General features: G+C 37.8%; 1 protein-coding gene across 1 annotated transcript; it reads left to right on the top strand.

The window, feature by feature from the left end:
- Positions 1-1,780: 1,780 nt before the first annotated feature.
- Positions 1,781-19,014, top strand: PABPC1 (poly(A) binding protein cytoplasmic 1). Its single transcript, XM_074317165.1, has 15 exons — positions 1,781-2,473; positions 5,586-5,779; positions 6,291-6,406; positions 8,518-8,657; positions 10,351-10,445; positions 10,764-10,901; positions 11,098-11,193; positions 14,213-14,485; positions 14,722-14,812; positions 15,415-15,525; positions 15,612-15,766; positions 16,330-16,414; positions 16,957-17,087; positions 17,645-17,738; positions 18,579-19,014. Exons 1-14 carry the CDS (start codon positions 2,281-2,283, stop codon positions 17,735-17,737), a joined length of 1,911 nt encoding a protein of 636 aa, XP_074173266.1. The 5' UTR covers positions 1,781-2,280; the 3' UTR covers position 17,738; positions 18,579-19,014.
- The last annotated feature ends 463 nt before the right edge of the window (positions 19,015-19,477 follow it).

A 19,477-nucleotide genomic window follows, 5' to 3' on the forward strand; every position in this document is an offset into this window, starting at 1 on the left:
TCCTAAGCCTCTTAGAATAGGATTTTATTTTTGTCATCTGTCTTCCTTACTAACAGATACAGTACTCTCCATCTAGTAGGCATTCTATAAATATATCGATGGATTGATTTTAACCACAGAATTCTAATAGATCAAATGATTTATCATTTAGTAATAGATCTGTCTTAATGAACAGTCATAAATTTTGCTCTTTTGCCTAACAAAAGCACATGAGGCAACATGTTTTTCAGAAACATTACCTTTTTATCAAGATAGGGGTAAAAGAGCACTTATGTAGGGTTCTGCTAGTTTAAATTTTAATTAAATGAGAATAAAGTACCCAGTCCACACCTGGCAATACATTTACCATGCATTGCAGTAAAGAATGCACTGGGCATTTAACTTGAGACTGTTCCCTCAACAGTAAAATGAAATTATTACTCGCTCCACCTCCTACACAAGATTTGTAGGGAACAAACGATGTTTATGAAAATGCTTTAAAAACTGTAAAATACATTACTACTTTAAAGTGGGAATTTGTATGTTGACTTAATGTCATTCTTATTATCTGGGATTTCTACAGCTATCAATTCATTAAATTTAGCATTCCGATTAAAAGCCATTAACTAATGTATAAAATTGTTTTAGACATTGGTAATACTGCGTTTTAGACTCTTCTAAATTTGCCTGGTTGCAGGTCTGTGGTGCCATGTACAACTGTGATAGACTCATACTTTTAAGAAAAACTTTTTTCTCGAGTACTGTCTTCTACCTCAAAGAAATTTCTGGCAGAAATAGAACGAATCAATGATTCCAACCTAGCACCTTAAGTTAACAGTGATCACGATACTTTAAAGAGGGAAACGGACAAAGCCCCCAAGACAGCGTTCCCAAATTAAAGCCACTGACCAACGACAGAGTCCAAAGAAGAGACTGAGTAGTCTTAAGGCTCGGAAACCAGAGGACGAGAAGCCCAAGGAACCCGCCCCCTACTGGACGCACCGCGGGGGCGGCGACCAGGGTCCAGCGCCCAGACGGTTGGGGGGTCCCAGAGCGGGCGGCCAGGACACGCGGCCAGTTAGGGTCAGCGGGCACAGCCGTTGGGGACTCCAGGTACCAGCAGGCACCGCTTCTGCGGCCGACGCGCGTGGCAGCGCTGCCCGCTAAGACTCGTAGTGTGGTCTGGGTAGGAAAAAGGGGGACCAGCCCTGGCTTCTTTCACGCACATTTCGGAAACCGGGCCTAGAAAGGATCACGCCGGCCCACTAGTGCCCGGCCTCCCTCGGGGGCGGGGGCGGGTAGAGCAGAGCCGGCTGCCGCGGGAGGAGGCCCGGGCAACCGTGCACGTGGGGGGTGGTTAGCGCTGAGGAACCCGGAAGCCCTGAGCACCGCCCACTGCCGCGGTGACGGGTTAACGCTTCTCCGGGGTGGAGGTGGGGGCGGGGTGTGTGGAAAGAGGGCCGTACCACCCGACTTCTCCGAGAGCCGCCCGCGAACCGGCTCTCCCCTCCCCCACTGGCCCTAACACAGCGTGGGCCCCGCCTCTCGGGCCGCGGCGCGTGCGCAGAAGCCCCGCCCCTCCGTTCCAGCCCCACCCCCACACCCGCAGCAGCCGCCGTCACCACCTCTCCCTTCCTCTCTGCTCTTTTCTCCTCCAGTTTTCTCTTCCCTCCTCCCACTCGCCTCTTTTTCTCCACCTCCTCCTCCGGCGCTGACGCTCACGTAGGCCCTGGCGTCAGACGCGCGGGGGCGGGGCGAGTGCCGTGGCGGGTATAAGTAGAGGGTGCAGGAGGCGGTGCTTCCCCTTCTCCCCGGCGGTTAGTGCTGAGAGTGCGGAGTGTGTGCTCCGGGCTCGGAACACACATTTATTATTAAAAAACCCAAAAAAAATCTAAAAAAATCTTTTAAAAAACCCAAAAAAAATTTACAAAACATCCGCGTCTCCCCCGCCGGAGACTTTTATTTTTTTTCTTCCTCTTTTATAAAATAACCCGGTGAAGCAGCCGAGACCGACCTGCCCGCCCGCGGCCCCGCAGCAGCTCCAAGAAGCAACCAAGAGACCGAGGCCTTCCCGCTGCCTGGACCCGACATCGCCACCCTCGCTCCCTAGCCAGCAGCCGGCAGTCAGCGGCAGCGGATCGACTCCGTTCTGCGGCCGTTGAGTAGTTTTCGATTCCGGTTGATTTTTGTCCCTCTGTGCTTGCCCCCGCTCCCCTCCCCCCGACTCCGGCCCCCAGCCCCAGCACTAGCCCTCCTCACGGAAAGGTCGCGGCCTGTGGCTCTGCGGGCAGCCGTGCCGAGATGAACCCCAGCGCCCCCAGCTACCCCATGGCCTCGCTCTACGTGGGGGATCTACACCCCGACGTGACCGAGGCGATGCTCTATGAGAAGTTCAGCCCGGCCGGGCCCATCCTGTCCATCCGGGTCTGCAGGGACATGATCACCCGCCGCTCCTTGGGCTACGCGTATGTGAACTTCCAGCAGCCGGCGGACGGTGAGAAGCCGGGCCCGGCGGGCGGGCTGGCGGCCATGAGGCTCAGGCGGCAGCGGGCGGGCTAGGCCGACGGGTCTGGGGGGGGCGGGCGGGAGGGCATGTCACCCCCTCCAACCCGGGACCGGCGGGAGAGCGCCGGCACCCGCGTTCCCCTTCCCCTCGGGGACACGCGCAGCCGACAGCCGCACGCCTCTCGCTCGCCAGGCCACTTCCTCCTTTGCAACCATTTTCTCGGCCTCAGCCGCTCTCAAACTTTAGGGTGATGACGCGCCGGGAGGGTGGGTGAGAGTAGTCGCTCCCGCCAGTAGTCCTGGGATTCTGGGGAGTGGCGCGCCGAGCCCCTTTCTCCGGTAATAGGTAGAGGCGCTCCCCCCACCTGGGGCTCTTGCCGGCGCCCCAGGACCGGGAGGAAGTGTAATTCGGTGCTCGAAAAATACCACGTGTTGAACCCTGTAACCTCACAGGCCCGAGGCCTGTTCCTGTTACTGGCCCAATCGCCTGGGGAAGCCACAAGGACTTTGAATACTCAAAGTTAATACGGAGATGCAGTGGGGGTCCTCAGGTTTCTAATTCAATTCTGAATAATTTGTCAGTGATTGATGGCTCTAGAAACGTAAATTACCAGTAAGATTTGCATTTGGGGTTTTCCCCTGGTTCAAACATTTCTCTCTAACGTTAATAGGGTGGGAGGAGGGGATGTGGAGGATGATCCCTTTGAAAGGCCATCGTTTTCTCAGGCAGTTAAGATCATTTTAATTTTTTAATCAAGTTAGTTTCATGGTACTGATAATTTGTTCAGAATATTGTTTTTATCTCTTCTGAAATAGTTCCTGTGATTTTGAGGGGTTTTATTTAAAAATGTATTGACCAAGTTTGGCTGTAAAATGTTACTTGTGAGTGTAGTGTGTGGACTGGGCCATTATTGTTCTGTGGCATTCGAGTACTTCAGGTTTCTTTTATTTTTTAAAATGGTCCAGAATATCTATAAATCATGGAGAATGAGTACCAAGTAACAGATTAGAGTTAGCTTGAAACTTATGGGGGAAAAGCTAGCTGACTTTATGTTTTTATTTTGAAATTAAACAGTTCACAAAAGCAAAATTGAGCAAACATGATGCCATATGTGGCCTGATGTGTGTTGCCAAGATTTTTTCCTTATACCTGCATCAGTTGACTTCCAAAAGTCACCTTCAGTCGACTTTAGGGCCCAGTTTTGCTTTTTCCTACCAGGCTGCTTAAATACATGTCAAATATTCTAAAATACACAGATAATTGTTTTTATTTTTGTAGAAAAGATGTTAAAGGTGGAATTTAAACTTTAATTAAGTTCACTTAATGAAACTTTAATTACTTAATGATCAGCTTTTCATTTGTTAAAGTTAATACTCAGATTTTGGGTAGGCAGACTTAATTGAGTTACACTGAGCCAAAAGTTGTAAAACAGCACTGCAGGTTTCCTGCCCTTTTGCTCTGTAAGCAGTAGCTCCAAATGTCACTCCATAACAGTTCTTCCCAACTCTGGGTAAGATTTACCACTCAATAGAAGATAAAGTAATACTAGGAAAGATAATTTTGAGTCAGGTAATCAAAATCTAACGAGTTGATAGAGAAAACTTGAACAAGTTCTAGATACTGGAAAATAGTAACTTTTGAAAGTGGCTTTTATTTTTTCCAAGCTTAACCATTTTAAAATTTAAAAAACAATTTTTAAAATTTCTTGGGGATTTGAAAAGTTGAACTTTAGATTACCATGGTTACAGGACAGGGTAGGTAGTAATTAGTGTATACCAAAGAAGATAGCATTTTTCCACCTTTCAGTTTGATTTCTATATGTACAAATTACTGTCATTCCAAATAGTTTTTTTAGTGGTTTTCTTTTTCTGTTTCCTTATTTATTGCTACATGAATAGACTTTATTGCTTCAGAATAACTTCTGAAAGTGACCAGTTTCCAATTAAACCGGAAGAGGTGACTCATTAAAAAGAAGCTTTAGCAAAGTCAGCTAAAAAAAACTAGGGGAGCTGAGTGGGTGTGGTCAATTGATAAAGAGCTGACAGCTGATTGGCACTATTTTTTAGAAAGTGAAATTTTCATTTATAAAAAGAAGTGGCCAGAAAATTTGCCCCCTCAATAACTTCAGTTACATTGGCATGGAATTCGTGAAAATTGGTGTAGAACTTCAAACGGACCACCTTTTCCCCCCTCTGAAGAGATTAGTCTTTTTCGCTTAAGGATGTATTTTTTTCATTTTGAGTCTCAACTTCTTTAAGTGTTTCTTTAATGGTACAGGTGCACATAATTCAATCCTTTGTAGATCCTAAAATTGTAGGGTAGATTTTGAAATTTTGTAGCATTATCCAGAAAAAATTGGTTAAATGATCAGTTACTGAGTAAAACAGTGATCTAAGATAAAATTGGTTTTATACATCAATAAAGCGTTAATAAAAAGCGTGAATTGTGACTATTGTAGTTGTAGTTTTTAAAGGCCTAATTCAAATCTTGATCTGAATAAATACCTTATTTTTTACATGGCAATAGGAAGTTGTGCCATGATTCACTGAAAATCCTCCCAATAATTCAGGAAGTTCTTATTTTAAGAAAATAGACTAACTTGTGTAATATTGGAAGTGATAAGCTGCCAATGAAACCACTAATTTTGGCGAGCAATAAGGGAGAAGTTAAAATACTTAAAAATCCATGTAATACTTTTCAGCCTGTGGATCATTTTCAGTTGCCTAATGTCTTTTATATTGCTCATTAAGCATTATGTTGCTCATTATGTGAAAGGGAATTTTGGTTTTATTTTGACTAGGAACAAAAAAGTGCTTTTAAATTAATGGCAATGAAAGGAAGAAATGTTTCAGAAATACATTAATAGTGATATGTCATCCATTAATGAGTGGGAAATCTTGGGTTTCTGATATTTGTCTTCTCTTTTTGCATTTTAAGTTTAAATCTAGACTACTGAGAGGTAAGGTCCAGTCATCTTGAAGTTTAAAGAGGTAGAGCGATCGAATGCCTAACAACTCCACCTCACACACAATAGATTGTATAATTTTAAGTGGCTTGTAAAAGTTTTGAAGTAATATTTACTCTGAAAATGTCCTTGTAGCGGAGCGTGCTTTGGACACCATGAATTTTGATGTTATAAAGGGCAAGCCAGTACGCATCATGTGGTCTCAGCGTGATCCATCACTTCGCAAAAGTGGAGTGGGCAACATATTCATTAAAAATTTGGACAAATCCATTGATAATAAAGCACTGTATGATACATTTTCTGCTTTTGGTAACATCCTTTCATGTAAGGTAAGTGAAAAGGTGACAGTAAACATATTTATAGTATCTTAGCTATTTGCACTTTATTCCTTAAAATAGCGATATTGTCTGTTAATAGATATCTTTATGTCCCAAATACCCAGGTTAGGTGGCTGACAAGTTACAGTTGACCCTTGAATAGTGCACGTTTGAACTTAATGGGTCCACTTAAACACAGATTTTTTTTCAATAAGTACCTGTAGTGTTTTTTATCTGTGACTGGGCATCCACGGATACAGAGAACTGGTTGTATGCATTTTATGTAGGGACTTTGAGCATCTGTGGATTTTGGTATCCACAGGGGCTCCTGGAACCAATTCCCCCATGGATACTGAGGGACAACTTAACGTTTTGGGGAGTCAAAAGTTATACTTAGATTTTTTACTGTACTGGAGTGGGGGGAGGTCTGCACCCCTAACTCTTGTGTTAGCTGTGTTTCGAACACTGGAAAAATGCTAAATTAATAGTAAGTAATGAAAAATTGGTATACATTTTTTCCTAGGTGGTTTGTGATGAAAATGGTTCCAAGGGTTATGGATTTGTACATTTTGAGACACAGGAAGCAGCTGAAAGAGCTATTGAAAAAATGAATGGGATGCTTCTAAATGATCGCAAAGTGTAAGTATAAATATTTAGTTAATCATGCTTCAAGTCTGTTTTTAATAATTCAAATACGTTCATTTTACAAGTTAATATATTTGCTCTTAAAGAGATACAGTTAGAATGAAAATAAACCACATTTTGGTAGATTTTATAATTGTGTTTTCTCTACATTTAATGTAACATACAAATAACTGAATTAATAAAATGGTCAACATTCAAACCAAAAAGGAAAAGGGAGAAAGTGAATATGCTAGGATATAGAACTTTTTCAAAGTAAGTGCACAGTTGAAAAACTAGGAGTCAAGACAGAAACTTAATTGTAAGTCCTGAGGTAGTAAGTAGCCCATTTTACATTTGAGGAAACGGGCTAAAATAATTTTCCTGTATTTACATGCTAGTATGATAGGTTAGGATACAAACCCAGTGTTCTAAATTCAGAGACCAGGGTGGCTCTTACTAGTTATACTGCTGCAATTTATTGATGGAATTTAAAGTTAGGGTATTGTTTTGTTTTTTTAACTTTTGACCCCCTTCACCTCTTTAAAGAAACAAAGCTCAATTAAACCAGAAGTCTTCGTTTCATGATTAATCTTTCTGAAGTAAACTTGTTCTTAAAAGTTGCAAACTTTTAAAATAATGACACTGATAAGACTTCTATAAGACTTTCTGCTTCAGGTTGTAAGAATACAGACTTTATGAGCCCAACGAAATGATACATCTTAATTTTTTTTGTCCTCAGTGCCAGTGGATTTTGGTTAATTATCTGGGCAGTTTCAGCTGTGAGGTCATATTGTAAATGATCTGTGAGTTCACGTTACTGTGTAATGATGGCATGCAAATTGGGTTTGGTTGTTATAAGTCAATTGCATCACTCTTAAGGTGTGGTTCTCATAAATCAGCGCATCAGGTGGTGTGATCTGGTCTGTACATGAAGGAGTCCTTACGCACATGGTGTTACCTGTTTGAATTCTGTGTCAATTGCATGATTGAGGAAAGACTTTGTAATATATAAAGAACCCATGTAAGACTTAGGAAAACCAGCACCTCCTCAATATGAATAGTGTTTACAAAGACTAATTCTTAGATAAGAGTACATCTTTAAATGAGAAATAATTCAGCATTATTAGTATTCACAGGTGAAAACAACTGTTTGCCTGTCAACAATGCTTTAGAGAGTAAAAAAGTATGCCTACCACTGGTGGGGTCTCTAGATTAAATAAAGACTTAATTTATTGCTGTTCTGAGAATAAAATTACATAACCCTTTTGGAAACAGTTTGTATGCATAAACTTAGGGTCGTTTATATACCCTTTGAACTACCATGATTTTTCTGCGACTCTGCCCTAAGAACAAGTAATAGTCTCATAAAGTTCCAGCATTACTTACAGAGGCAAAAAGTTATGTCCACAAAGGTATATTATGCTTCCGTTGGAACATTTATAAAATTAATAGCATGGAGAAGCACCACCATATGGGTGGGGGGTGTACAAGGAAACAAAATCATAGGTATCTCCTTTAACGTTCTTGAACACAGAAACAAAAAAAATACGAAAAGTTAGTTGTGATTTGAATGGGATTATAGGAGATGGTTTTCTGTTTTGATGTATATTAAATATTTTTTAGTGATCCATGTACTACTTTTGTATTAAGGGAAAACTAAATTTTTAAAATGCATTCTGTTGATACTGTTGCAAAGAAAATTATGCTCGCCTATTGTGTGTTAAGAGTACAGAATTCAGAAGTTTACGTTTTAATTTAGGAGATTGCAAACAAAGTTTAAGGACCACTTGAAAAAGAAGTGATGAAAGCTTTTAGATCTTTTCATTGGCATGGTGCATGTTTACTCCCACTCATTTGTATTGATAGGCGTGATCTCATTAACCCTGGGTTAGCTGGACCAGAAGGGAGACAAGTGTGTATTAAGACACAAAATTGTGATTGTAATTACAATATTTGTTCTTATTTTATGCTTTCATTTCTTCAATTGAGGCCCTGTTCTGTTTTATAGTATGCTCTGTTGGGGGCGCTGAAATTATCAGTAACATTTACAAATCAACCATCAGGCTTAATTAATTTGAACTTCATAAAATAGAACCTAATTTTATAGTCCTTTCATACTTCATTAGATTTGTTGGACGATTTAAGTCTCGTAAAGAACGAGAAGCAGAACTCGGAGCTAGGGCAAAAGAATTCACCAACGTTTACATCAAGAATTTTGGAGAAGACATGGATGATGAGCGCCTTAAGGATCTCTTTGGCAAGTTTGGTAATGTGTCTGAATTAAATTTTTATACTCAAAGTTTTGAATATAATTGCTCAACATTAGTTTTGGCTAGTTTTATATACTACAAAAGTAAATGAAATGAGATTTAACATGGTACTTAAAAATATATGTAGTAATTTGGGTTAAGCTACTGATAGTCTATTATATTTCAAAGTAGTATACAAATAGAATTTTATCTGGTTATAAGAACAATAGCATTGTATTAGCACAGCAAGGTGTGACTGTAATTAGAACAGATTTTAAAAGGTTTTGCACTGTTGAGAAATTGGTGGATTTATGCATTTATAGATCCTATCTCATCAGAGCATGCATGTGACACAGCCATCTTAGGTTGGAGTGCAGTCTTTATGGGACAGGAAGGCTGGCTAACTTTAGGCTATTTGGCTAGTCTCAGTAGCATCATATTTGAGCAATTTTAACAATGACGTTTACAGACAAAGCCAAAGATCCAGATTTTCCAAGGGTATCTCCTTGGGATGGCCTTCTGAATCCATGGGATCTTAAACTACTCTTTCCTTGTATTTCAAATTAACTTTATTAAACTCCAAATTAATGAGGTGTAACCAGCCTTACTTTAGATAGTTGTGTTAAGTGATCAGGTGAACCTTATATTGTACATTTTTATAAATGATTTGCTTGCCTCTTACCCTTTGCTTTCCTTTGGTTGACCTTAAATAATTTAAGGTGGCTTTTTAAAAGCATTTCAAATAATAAAGAATTAGAAAATCTAATCCTTTTCTATTGCCAAGCTAGCACGCCACATTGAACCCTCTATTCCTTTGAGCAAAAACGTCATTATTGCATAAAGATGAATTGTGTAAGACAAAAATATGTGACATCATGTCTTGCATCTTATTCCACATTTTCTTTGGTGACCAGCTTTTGTATATTTCATCTGTCTTGTTTTTAATAAGAAGCTATTTCTAAAGTTGAATATTGTTAACTGCTATCCCAAATGAATAATGCTATGTCAGTTTGAACACCAATATGTAAATATGCCAATTATTTGTGGTTTACATAACAGACATTGGAAATGGAGCCTTAGGACTGAGATACATTCAGAAGTAATAGTCTACCTATGCCCATACATTTTGAGTAATTTCTGTAATCAAATGTGATTTTTACCCTTTTTTGCCCCACCTACCTGAGGTAACACCTACCTCACTTAAGTCTCTATTTCACTTAAGAGTGTAGAGAGGGGACTTGTGTCTTCAGAAACATGCCACCTCCTCCATGTGATGCTGCTATGTCTTCCCAAATGTCAAACCCTGTATTGCCTATTGAAATATAGACTTAAGAAATTCTTATTTCTTAATTCTGATGTCAAGGAAACCAATTATTGGGTTTTAAAAAAAAAACACCTTTTCTTTTTGCTAATGTTAAAAACTTCATTTTTCACAGTTGTCTAAAGCATACTTCTATAAATGAAAGTAGGAATGTTTCAGGGAATAGAGTATTTATTTAGCTTGTTAGTAGAAAGAAAGGGTCTTTGAAGAGAATATTTAGTGTCTTTGGCCAGATGGATGGGGTTCAGTTAGAGCACGAATAAATTTCTGAAGGCTTGGAATTTTTCTAACTATTTTTTCATGGCTTTGTTTTTATATATTGAAGTTTGAAATGTATAAACTAAGTGTTGTATAGTATATCTTGAGTCATTAAAAAATTTTGTTTTTAGGACCTGCCTTAAGTGTGAAAGTAATGACTGATGAAAGTGGAAAATCCAAAGGTTTTGGATTTGTGAGCTTCGAAAGGCATGAAGATGCACAGAAAGTAAGACTTAAATATACTAAAGGCAGTGTGGTTTTCTGTATTTTATAGTAAAGGGGGATGTAAAGTTGGGTTGCTCTTGTGTTGAAATTTACATGCACACCAAAGGCTATTTTGTATGTTCCTCTTTACGTGTGTTGTTTTGAATTAGTTGCATTTTATGTATTAGTTTTCACAGTATAAGTTGGAAACCTGTGTTTTTGCAAAACTTGTTTTATTTTTGTAGTGGGTCTATCTTTAGCTTTCATAATCTAACAAGTTTTCTTTATTGTTAAAGAAATGAACTTTGCAAGTAATTAAAATTTTTGTGATTTCTGTAAGGCTGTGGATGAGATGAATGGCAAGGAGCTCAATGGAAAACAAATTTACGTTGGTCGAGCTCAGAAAAAAGTGGAACGGCAGACGGAACTTAAGCGCAAATTTGAACAGATGAAACAAGATAGGATCACCAGATACCAGGTTCATTTTTAATTGAACAAGCAAAATATGACAGGGATGAGGAAATCTATTTTACTTTCATTTCAGTTACTGCCAGATAACTGGAAGGTTTGAGAGGGGGAAAAGAGAAGAAACATGGGATAAAACAATAGGAAGTGTGATTAAGTACCACCATCGTTTTCTTTTTCTACAGTTGTGTTTTCTTTTTTTTTCTTAGGGTGTTAACCTTTATGTGAAAAATCTTGATGATGGTATTGATGATGAACGTCTCCGGAAAGAGTTTTCTCCATTTGGTACAATCACTAGTGCAAAGGTAAAGCATATGATGAATTTTTTTTAAAGATTTTGGGAAAATCCATACACATAGATATATGTATATAAATTTTACATTATTTTGTAGACGAATAGCCAAATAGGATCCCCCTACCCCAAACAAACTTTATTTTTCTGGAAATTGAGTTTTTCATTCATTGCTTCAGAAACAATAAAATTTGAAGTGGACATTGTAGCCCCATGGTTTATTTTTGCAGATGGCAAGTTCTGAAATCTTTATGAGGAAGGCTGCATTTGATGACTGTAGTTACTGATTGGTCCTCAGTGATACACACTGTTCTATACTCTGCTATGCTAGTTATTTAACTGGTTAAAGAAGGCAGTTTATTAGGGAACTATACTTGTTAACTATCAGGCTAATCTATTCACTTACTCAGTTCATTCTGGGGAGTCAAACTTCAAGTCCCCTAGCAGTAAAGATGGAGATCATATTTCTTTTTACTTGAAATCAGAAATTAAGAAATAACAGTAGGACTGTATTCTAAATTATGGAATTTTGATTCAAGAAACTACTCTAGGTCGTTTTTATGGTGTCCGTGGTACACGAATCCCTTTGTATATAAAGTTTTGTGCACATGTATTTTGGAGGGGTGGGAGGAGTGTCTGAAACTTTAGGCAGGTCCTCAAAAGTATAGCAACAATTAAAACTCAGTGCCCTGGAATGACCTCGTGATTTATCTTTCTACTCAACTTTTCCTGGCAACCCCATTGGTTATGAAAGTAAGGAAATGTTAGGGGCATGATAGATGAATACAAATAAAAATGCAGGTGATGTGGTTGCCTTGTGTTTCAGCCTGTGCATGTGTAAGTACCTGGAGTGTGACAGAATATATTCCTGATTGTCTTTATCCTTAGTATGTTCCCTGAAAGCATTTTAAATTGAATAGTTTGCATTAGATTATTTGGAATGCATCATGCATGCATTTTTTTTACAAAGGAGAGTCTTTATTAAGTCTTTTTTTTTTTTTTTCAGTCCTTTGTGGATAGTAATGTGCCTGTTGGCAAGTAGGTGAAAAGTTTGGCAAGAATTTATTTTGGAGGAAGAGGGCATTATGTTGATTTAATAGTGCTTGCTGGAAAACAAATTTATCAAGGTAGAAGGGTAAAAAGTGAGAGGCGACCCTTCCATCTTCTGTTTTCAGCTTCCAAAAAGGAGTTTGAGTGGCCATTCCAGATAATTTTCCACACTTGTCCAGTTTATATGTAGTTTTTAGAAAACAGGATCATACTATACATATTTTGCAATTTGCTGTTTTATTTAGTAGTAGATCTATATATTTATTTCAATCATTTTTCTTAGTTATTTGCTGAATATTCATGGTGTGGATGCACCATTGGTTATTTTACTGTAACCGTATTGATAATCATTTAGGTTGCTTTGCATGTTTCCACTGTTAGACCTACCAGTCTAATAAACATTCTTATACATGTATATCTTAGCACATGTGCCAGTATTTCTGAAGTTCTAGAGTTGAAATTACTGATTTAACTGAATTGTCCAAAAGGGCTGAACAAACTTCTACATCTTGTTAATTTAGTAGAAAGTGGTATGCATCTTTTCAAATGGTGACGTGTTTTTCATGTGTTTACTAGTTTTGCCTTTTCTTTGCATATTTTTACATTACATTGTTTTGTTTTTTTTAATGGAGAATTTTATGTCAGCCCTTTTTTTATATATATTGCAAATATTTTCTCCCAGTTTTACACTTAGGACTTTGGGATCTTGTGTCATCTTAGATTTTCTCTGTATTTTTGCATTTTATGTTCAGATTGAGACTCTTACCGGGCAATTTTATTTTTTAATGTGATATAAGAGATTTAACTTCTTTTCAGTTGTGCCAATATACCATGTACTAAATAGTTAAAAGTCCATTTTTCCCCCACTATTTAAAAATGTTTAACATACTAAATTCCCATAATTGCATGGGTATGTTTCTGGAGTTTTTTTTTTTTTCCATTTAGATATAATTGACATATGGCATTTAATTCCAGGTATACAACATAATTTGATATTTGTATAGATTGCAAAGTGATCACCACAATCCATCATATAATTACAAAATTTTTTTGCTTATAATGAAAATTTTTAAGATCTGCTCTCTTAGCAACCTTCAAATATACAATACAGTATTATTAACTGTAGTCCCCATGCTGTACATTACATTCCCATGATTTATTTTGTAGCTAGGAGTTTGTATGTTTTTAACCCCTTTCACCCATTTCCCTTCCCACCCTCACCCTTTTGGCACCCACTAGGCTATTCTCTGTGTCCATGAATTTAGGGTTTTTTTGTTTGTTTTCTTTTACTTTTTATTTTTTGGTGTTTTTTTTTGATTCCACATATAAGTGAGATCATTGGACTCTGTCTTATTTGTTCCACGAGCATACTGTTTTTAAAGTTGGATAGCATGCTTATATATATTACAGGACTTGGGAGGAGTTCTTTGCGTAACCTCATTGCTCGTTTACATTTAAAAGATCTTCGTAGTCAATGAATGGAAGCTTCTTCCTGAATATTGTTATACCCCAGTATTTATGGCCCTTGTCTTGAATGTGAAATTTTTATTTTAAAATAATTGGTATTAGAAGATTCAACTGCTCCCTCCCAAACAGTAGTAAAGCATCTCATCAGCTTGAATTTCTAGAAGAGTCAAATTTTAATTGTGGACATTTCCGGTGGTGCCAAAGAGTCAAATATAGTAGACCTTGAATCTTATTTAGATATTTATACCTTAATATTAAAAACCTAATATCTAAGTAACTAAAGTTGCTGTTTTACCTTTACCCCTTCACTTCTTTGGCTTGGCTAGGATAATGTATATGTGTGGTTTGCCCTTAATATGTAGGCATTAAGGAAAAATTGTTGGGGGATATGGTGAAAGCATTAAGTCTTTAATATTTGAGTCAGTAGCTATAATTGACTAAATAGTAGTGCTCTCCTTTTTGTGCCTCGTTCTACCATTGCATTAACCTTGTTTAATGTTTTTTTCTTTTAATAGGTTATGATGGAGGGTGGTCGCAGCAAAGGGTTTGGTTTTGTATGTTTCTCCTCCCCAGAAGAAGCCACTAAAGCAGTTACAGAAATGAATGGTAGAATCGTGGCCACCAAGCCATTGTATGTAGCTTTAGCTCAGCGCAAAGAAGAGCGCCAGGCTCACCTCACTAACCAGTATATGCAGAGAATGGCGAGTGTCAGAGCTGTGCCCAACCCTGTAATCAACCCCTACCAGCCAGCACCTCCTTCAGGTTACTTCATGGCAGCTATTCCACAGGTAGGTTTTAGAAGAGAACAAAAACAGCATTGAAGGTTTTCATATTCGGTCATTTTTAGTGTTTTGTGCAAAAAATAATAGTAAAAGCCTTAAGATGAAAATATTAAGAGACATGTGAATGCTGATTGAATTTGGAAAAAATGGTTAAAGTGTGACGACTTGCTAAATGTTTTGAGAATGTCTAACTAGTTACATGATTTGCTTTTTTCTCTCACTGATGCATTTGCGCTCTGCAGACTCAGAACCGTGCTGCATACTATCCTCCCAGCCAAATTGCTCAACTAAGACCAAGTCCTCGCTGGACTGCTCAGGGTGCCAGACCTCATCGTAAGCCTTTCACTTTTCTCTTAATTAAGGTGGTGAATTATTTGGAAAAGAAATACCCATGAGTTAAATTAGCTGTATATGTCAATGGTATATTAACTTGATTTTCATAATTTATGGGTATCTGTTCATTTGCAAATCCTAGCTTTTTTTTTAAAAGAATTATAAAATGTTTCATAATTCATGTCTTAATGACAGTGATTTCTGTGCTGGTTTGATTGTCCTTTACAAGTTTGGGAATGGATCTAACTCTTAATTTCATACTTGGTTAGACAGTAGTTTTAAAAGATCTTGTTCCATGTATGAGGACCAGCGTCCTGGCATCGTCAGCCTTGCCCTGTAGAATAGTGCTGTATTGCAGGGGCGCTTGGAACGAGGTTCATATATCATGTTCAGATATTAATAAGTCCTTGTTCTTATATGAATGAATGTTTTTATTTAACTGATGATCTGATCTGATAAGTCTGTAGAAATGGCAGGTATGAGACTAAGCTTTAAAAATTGTATTTATATTTGGTCACTTAGCCTTTTGTGCAAACCTCAGCTCTAAAAAAGCACTTTGAGTGAGTCTTCAAGTTAATGTGTTTTCATATCTTTCAATGTAGCATTCCAAAATATGCCCGGTGCTATCCGCCCCGCCGCTCCTAGACCACCATTTAGTACTATGAGACCAGCTTCTTCACAGGTTCCACGAGTCATGTCAACGCAGCGTGTTGGTGAGTCTTAACCCTGCCTGTAAAAATTGACCTCCAATTTGAAGTAGCAACATAAAACTAAAAAATATGTTTTTAATTTTTTTTAGCTAACACATCAACACAGACAATGGGTCCACGTCCTGCAGCTGCTGCTGCTGCAGCTACTCCTGCTGTCCGCACCGTCCCACAGTATAAATACGCTGCGGGAGTTCGCAATCCTCAGCAACATCTTAATGCACAGCCACAAGTTACCATGCAGCAGGTATGGTGCTGATTTCTTTATAAAGATGCCAGCCCTTGGTTGCAGTCAGAGAAATTGAAGACAGCTATGTGATACAGGAGAGCTTAAAATACCTAGGACATCTTGTGAATTGATGGTCCCAGTAATTGATAGTATGTAAAAACGTCTTATTTGCCTTATACTGTAGGAATTAGACAAGCATTCAGCATCCTGAATTTACTTGTGTGGCTTAACAGTTTTGTTTGCCATAGCTATAAGGAAGAAAGGGTAAAGTTTAGTTTGGTTTGTGAGGTTTGGCTTACCCTTTTTTTTTGACCCTGAGATCAAAAACTGTCATTGATCATAATAGAAATATGGTTAAGAAGAATACTCCAGGTTAAAAACTGAAATATCCTATGTGGTTATAATACTTGAGCAGATAAGTATTAATAACTCCCTTAGGCTATTCTGATTCACTCAGCTTTTCCCATGTATGTTTAGATTGCAGTCTTGATCACTTCAGTGATTTTTCCAGAGATGAGTGTCATTTGTACTTGCCATTAGTTCTGTACTTTAACTTAGGAAATTTCCTATTTTATATCTAGCCTGCTGTTCATGTACAAGGTCAGGAGCCTTTGACTGCTTCCATGTTAGCATCTGCCCCTCCTCAAGAGCAAAAGCAAATGTTGGGTAAGTACCTTTGTCCCACCCAGTTAGTTACAGAGAGACTAGAAAATAGAAAGACGCCTCCTTTTCACCTGATAATAACAGGGTGGCAGGATTGATCTGAATTGGCATGAATGATTATGATAGCACAGTTTGTCTGCCTAACTAATTAAAAGCCCAGAAATCTATTAACACGTTGCTTTTGATGAATTACGGTAATAGGGCATTACTTGCCATGTGCCCTACCACATGTTTGGAAGAGGGAATTTGAACCAGATATGCGGAAACAAATTTGACTTTGCCTGAGCACAGATCTAACTTAATATTGTAACATAGCTTAATCTCAGTTTTTGGCAAACTCATACTGCCAGGAATTAATTGCCTTGTGGTAGATGTTAATTTCTTGTATTTTAACAATTTTCCCATGAAAATGTATTAAAATGTTGGACTATGGGTTAGCATATATTTAACTATATAAAAAAGGTTCATAAAAGCCCCCTTTTTATGTGGTAAATGCCTTTAAAATTCTTTCGATTGAAAGAGTCTTTGAATGTGTTTGTTTCCAGGTGAACGGCTATTTCCTCTAATTCAAGCCATGCACCCTAATCTTGCTGGTAAAATCACTGGCATGTTGTTGGAGATCGACAATTCAGAACTTCTTCATATGCTTGAGTCTCCAGAGTCTCTCCGTTCTAAAGTAATTTAAATTTATCATTTATCTAACTGCCTCTTAGACCATGTATTTCAGGGCTTTTTGTAAGAACTTAATTTCATAGAACATTTAGAAGTGCTGTATACAAGCCACACAGTTCTAAGAGCTTTGTGTTAATTGTAAATTCTCATAATAACAACCTGTGGTGCTATTACTTACATTTTATAAATAGGGAAACAGAGAGCTTGAATAATTTGCCCAATGCTCACACAGCTAGTAAGTGGCAGAGCTTGGTTTCAAATCGTCAGGTTAACTCCGGTGTCCATGTTCTCTTTAACTGTGCTGCTGCTTTTTTGGAGAAAGAGATATTTGCTGATACTTTTCAACTTTGGGGGATTTCTGGTGGAAAGAGAATAAGGTCAAGAGTTCATCATTCTAGAACAGTGGTGGAAATGGAACCCAAAAAGATATGTATGGATACAACTGGAATGTTTTCTTGATTAATAATTGTTTCTACTTTCATCTTTGATGGACATTTATGTATAGTCAGTTTGAGATTCTTCTAGTTACTCCTTTTCAGAGCCAATTTGTTCTTTTTTTAGGTTGATGAAGCTGTAGCTGTGCTACAAGCCCACCAAGCTAAAGAGGCTGCCCAGAAAGCAGTTAACAGTGCCACTGGTGTTCCAACTGTTTAAAGTGAGCTTGACTCCGTCTTTGTTTTAAGCTTGTTTCCTTAATCTTTTATAACAGTTTGAGCATATTTTGAAACATAGCAAGAAATTTTTTTTACCATTAATTCAAATGTATTCCTAATTTTCCAAAGAGATGTAGAAATATTAGAATTAAGGAAATTTTATCTGTTACCCTGATAATAAACTTGGGTTTTTAAAATCAAAGCATGTTCAAACATTTTGTATAGTAGTTTTTATCAAATTGCCTGTAATGGATTGGCCCCGTTGTGTGATTACTCTAGAGGTCTCATAGCTAATACCTTTTCTTGGGTGGCAGCAATGACAGTTGCCCTTGGGCCTCTACTGTTGCCCTTCTTTACTCCCAAGAAACAGCGTAGCCTGGACCAGAGATTGGCAAAGCTTTTTTGTAAAGGACCAGATAGGAAATATTTTTGGCTTTGTTGTAGGCCTTGTCTCTATTGCAGTTGCTGTACTCCCACTGTTAAGACTGTGAAAGCAGCCACAGACAATATGTAAACAAACGGGTGTGGCTGTGTTCCAATAAAACTTTACAGAAACAGGCTGCAGACTGAATTTGGCCCAAGGCTTTTAATTTGCTGCTGATGAGTACTAGTATTGGTCTTCTTAATTTCCTTGTTTTGTTGGTTTGGGTTTTATTGAAGTATTTGATACATAACTGGCAAATTTAATGCCAGTTAATTTCATACATTGTTATATTGTGATATGTTTGCCACGGTTGCAATAAATAGCACCTCTATTACTTTACAGTGATTGGATAATTAAGATCTAGTCTCATAGCAAATTTGATGATTGTAATAATCTGTTTTTCCCCTCACACTTACAGATTGATCAGGGACCACGAAAAGAAACTCGTGCTTCACCGAAGAAAAATATCTAAACATCGAAAAACTTAAATATTATGGAAAAAAAACATTGCAAAATATAAAATAAATAAAAAAAAGAAAGGAAACTTTGAAGCGTACATACTGAGCAAATGCCAGGTCTAGCAAACATAATGCTAGTCCTAGATTACTTATTGATTTAAAAACAACAAAAAACACAAAAAAATAGTAAAATATAAAAACAAACTAATATTTTATAGACCATGAGAAAGAATTTTCATGTACAAAAATTTAAAGCATTCCTTTCTTTAATTTTGTAATTCTTTACCGTGGAATAGCTCAGAATGTCACTTCTGTTTCAAATAACAGAATTGATAACTGAGCAAGGAAACGTAATTTGGATTATAAAATTCTTGCTTTAATAAAAATTAAACAGTGCACGGTGATGTTATGCTATTTTATTTCTCTTGTCTTGTGTAAATAGGTGATAAGCTGGAATTGGCATAAAAACCTTTCATGACAAAGGTACTGTTAAGTTTCAATAGTGTTTTGGTTTTATGGAAAAGAGGAGAAACAAGATGGTTCCTCTAAAGCATTTTATGAATTTAGGCATTCATGTGAATTGAACAAGGAATATCTGTATTTGTTAAATGATCTTAACATTTTTTGAGATGATGCCAATTTGTGACTTAAGGTTTCTAGGCTGGGACATAATTAGCTTAAGCCCTCATTTATATGTATAAGATAGTAACAACAGTTAGACTCTATTACCATGTTTCCCCGAAAATAAGACTTAGCTGGACAGTCAGCTCTAATGCGTCTTTTGGAGCAAAAATTAATATAAGATCGGGTCTTATATAAGATACATAATTATTATATAAGGTATATAATTATATAAGAC

The sequence above is a fragment of the Rhinolophus sinicus genome, linkage group LG12, assembly GCF_036562045.2.
Source record: "Rhinolophus sinicus isolate RSC01 linkage group LG12, ASM3656204v1, whole genome shotgun sequence".
Taxonomy (NCBI): Eukaryota; Metazoa; Chordata; class Mammalia; order Chiroptera; family Rhinolophidae; genus Rhinolophus; species Rhinolophus sinicus.

Coding starts and splice junctions, on each gene's coding strand:
- PABPC1 (XM_074317165.1), top strand. CDS start 2,281: ATGAACCCCAGCGCCCCCAGCTACCCCATGGCCTCGCTCTACGTGGGG. Junction 10,902..11,097: donor ATAGGATCACCAGATACCAG/GTTCATTTTTAA, acceptor TTTTTTTCTTAG/GGTGTTAACCTTTATGTGAA. Junction 16,415..16,956: donor AGAGCAAAAGCAAATGTTGG/GTAAGTACCTTT, acceptor GTTTGTTTCCAG/GTGAACGGCTATTTCCTCTA.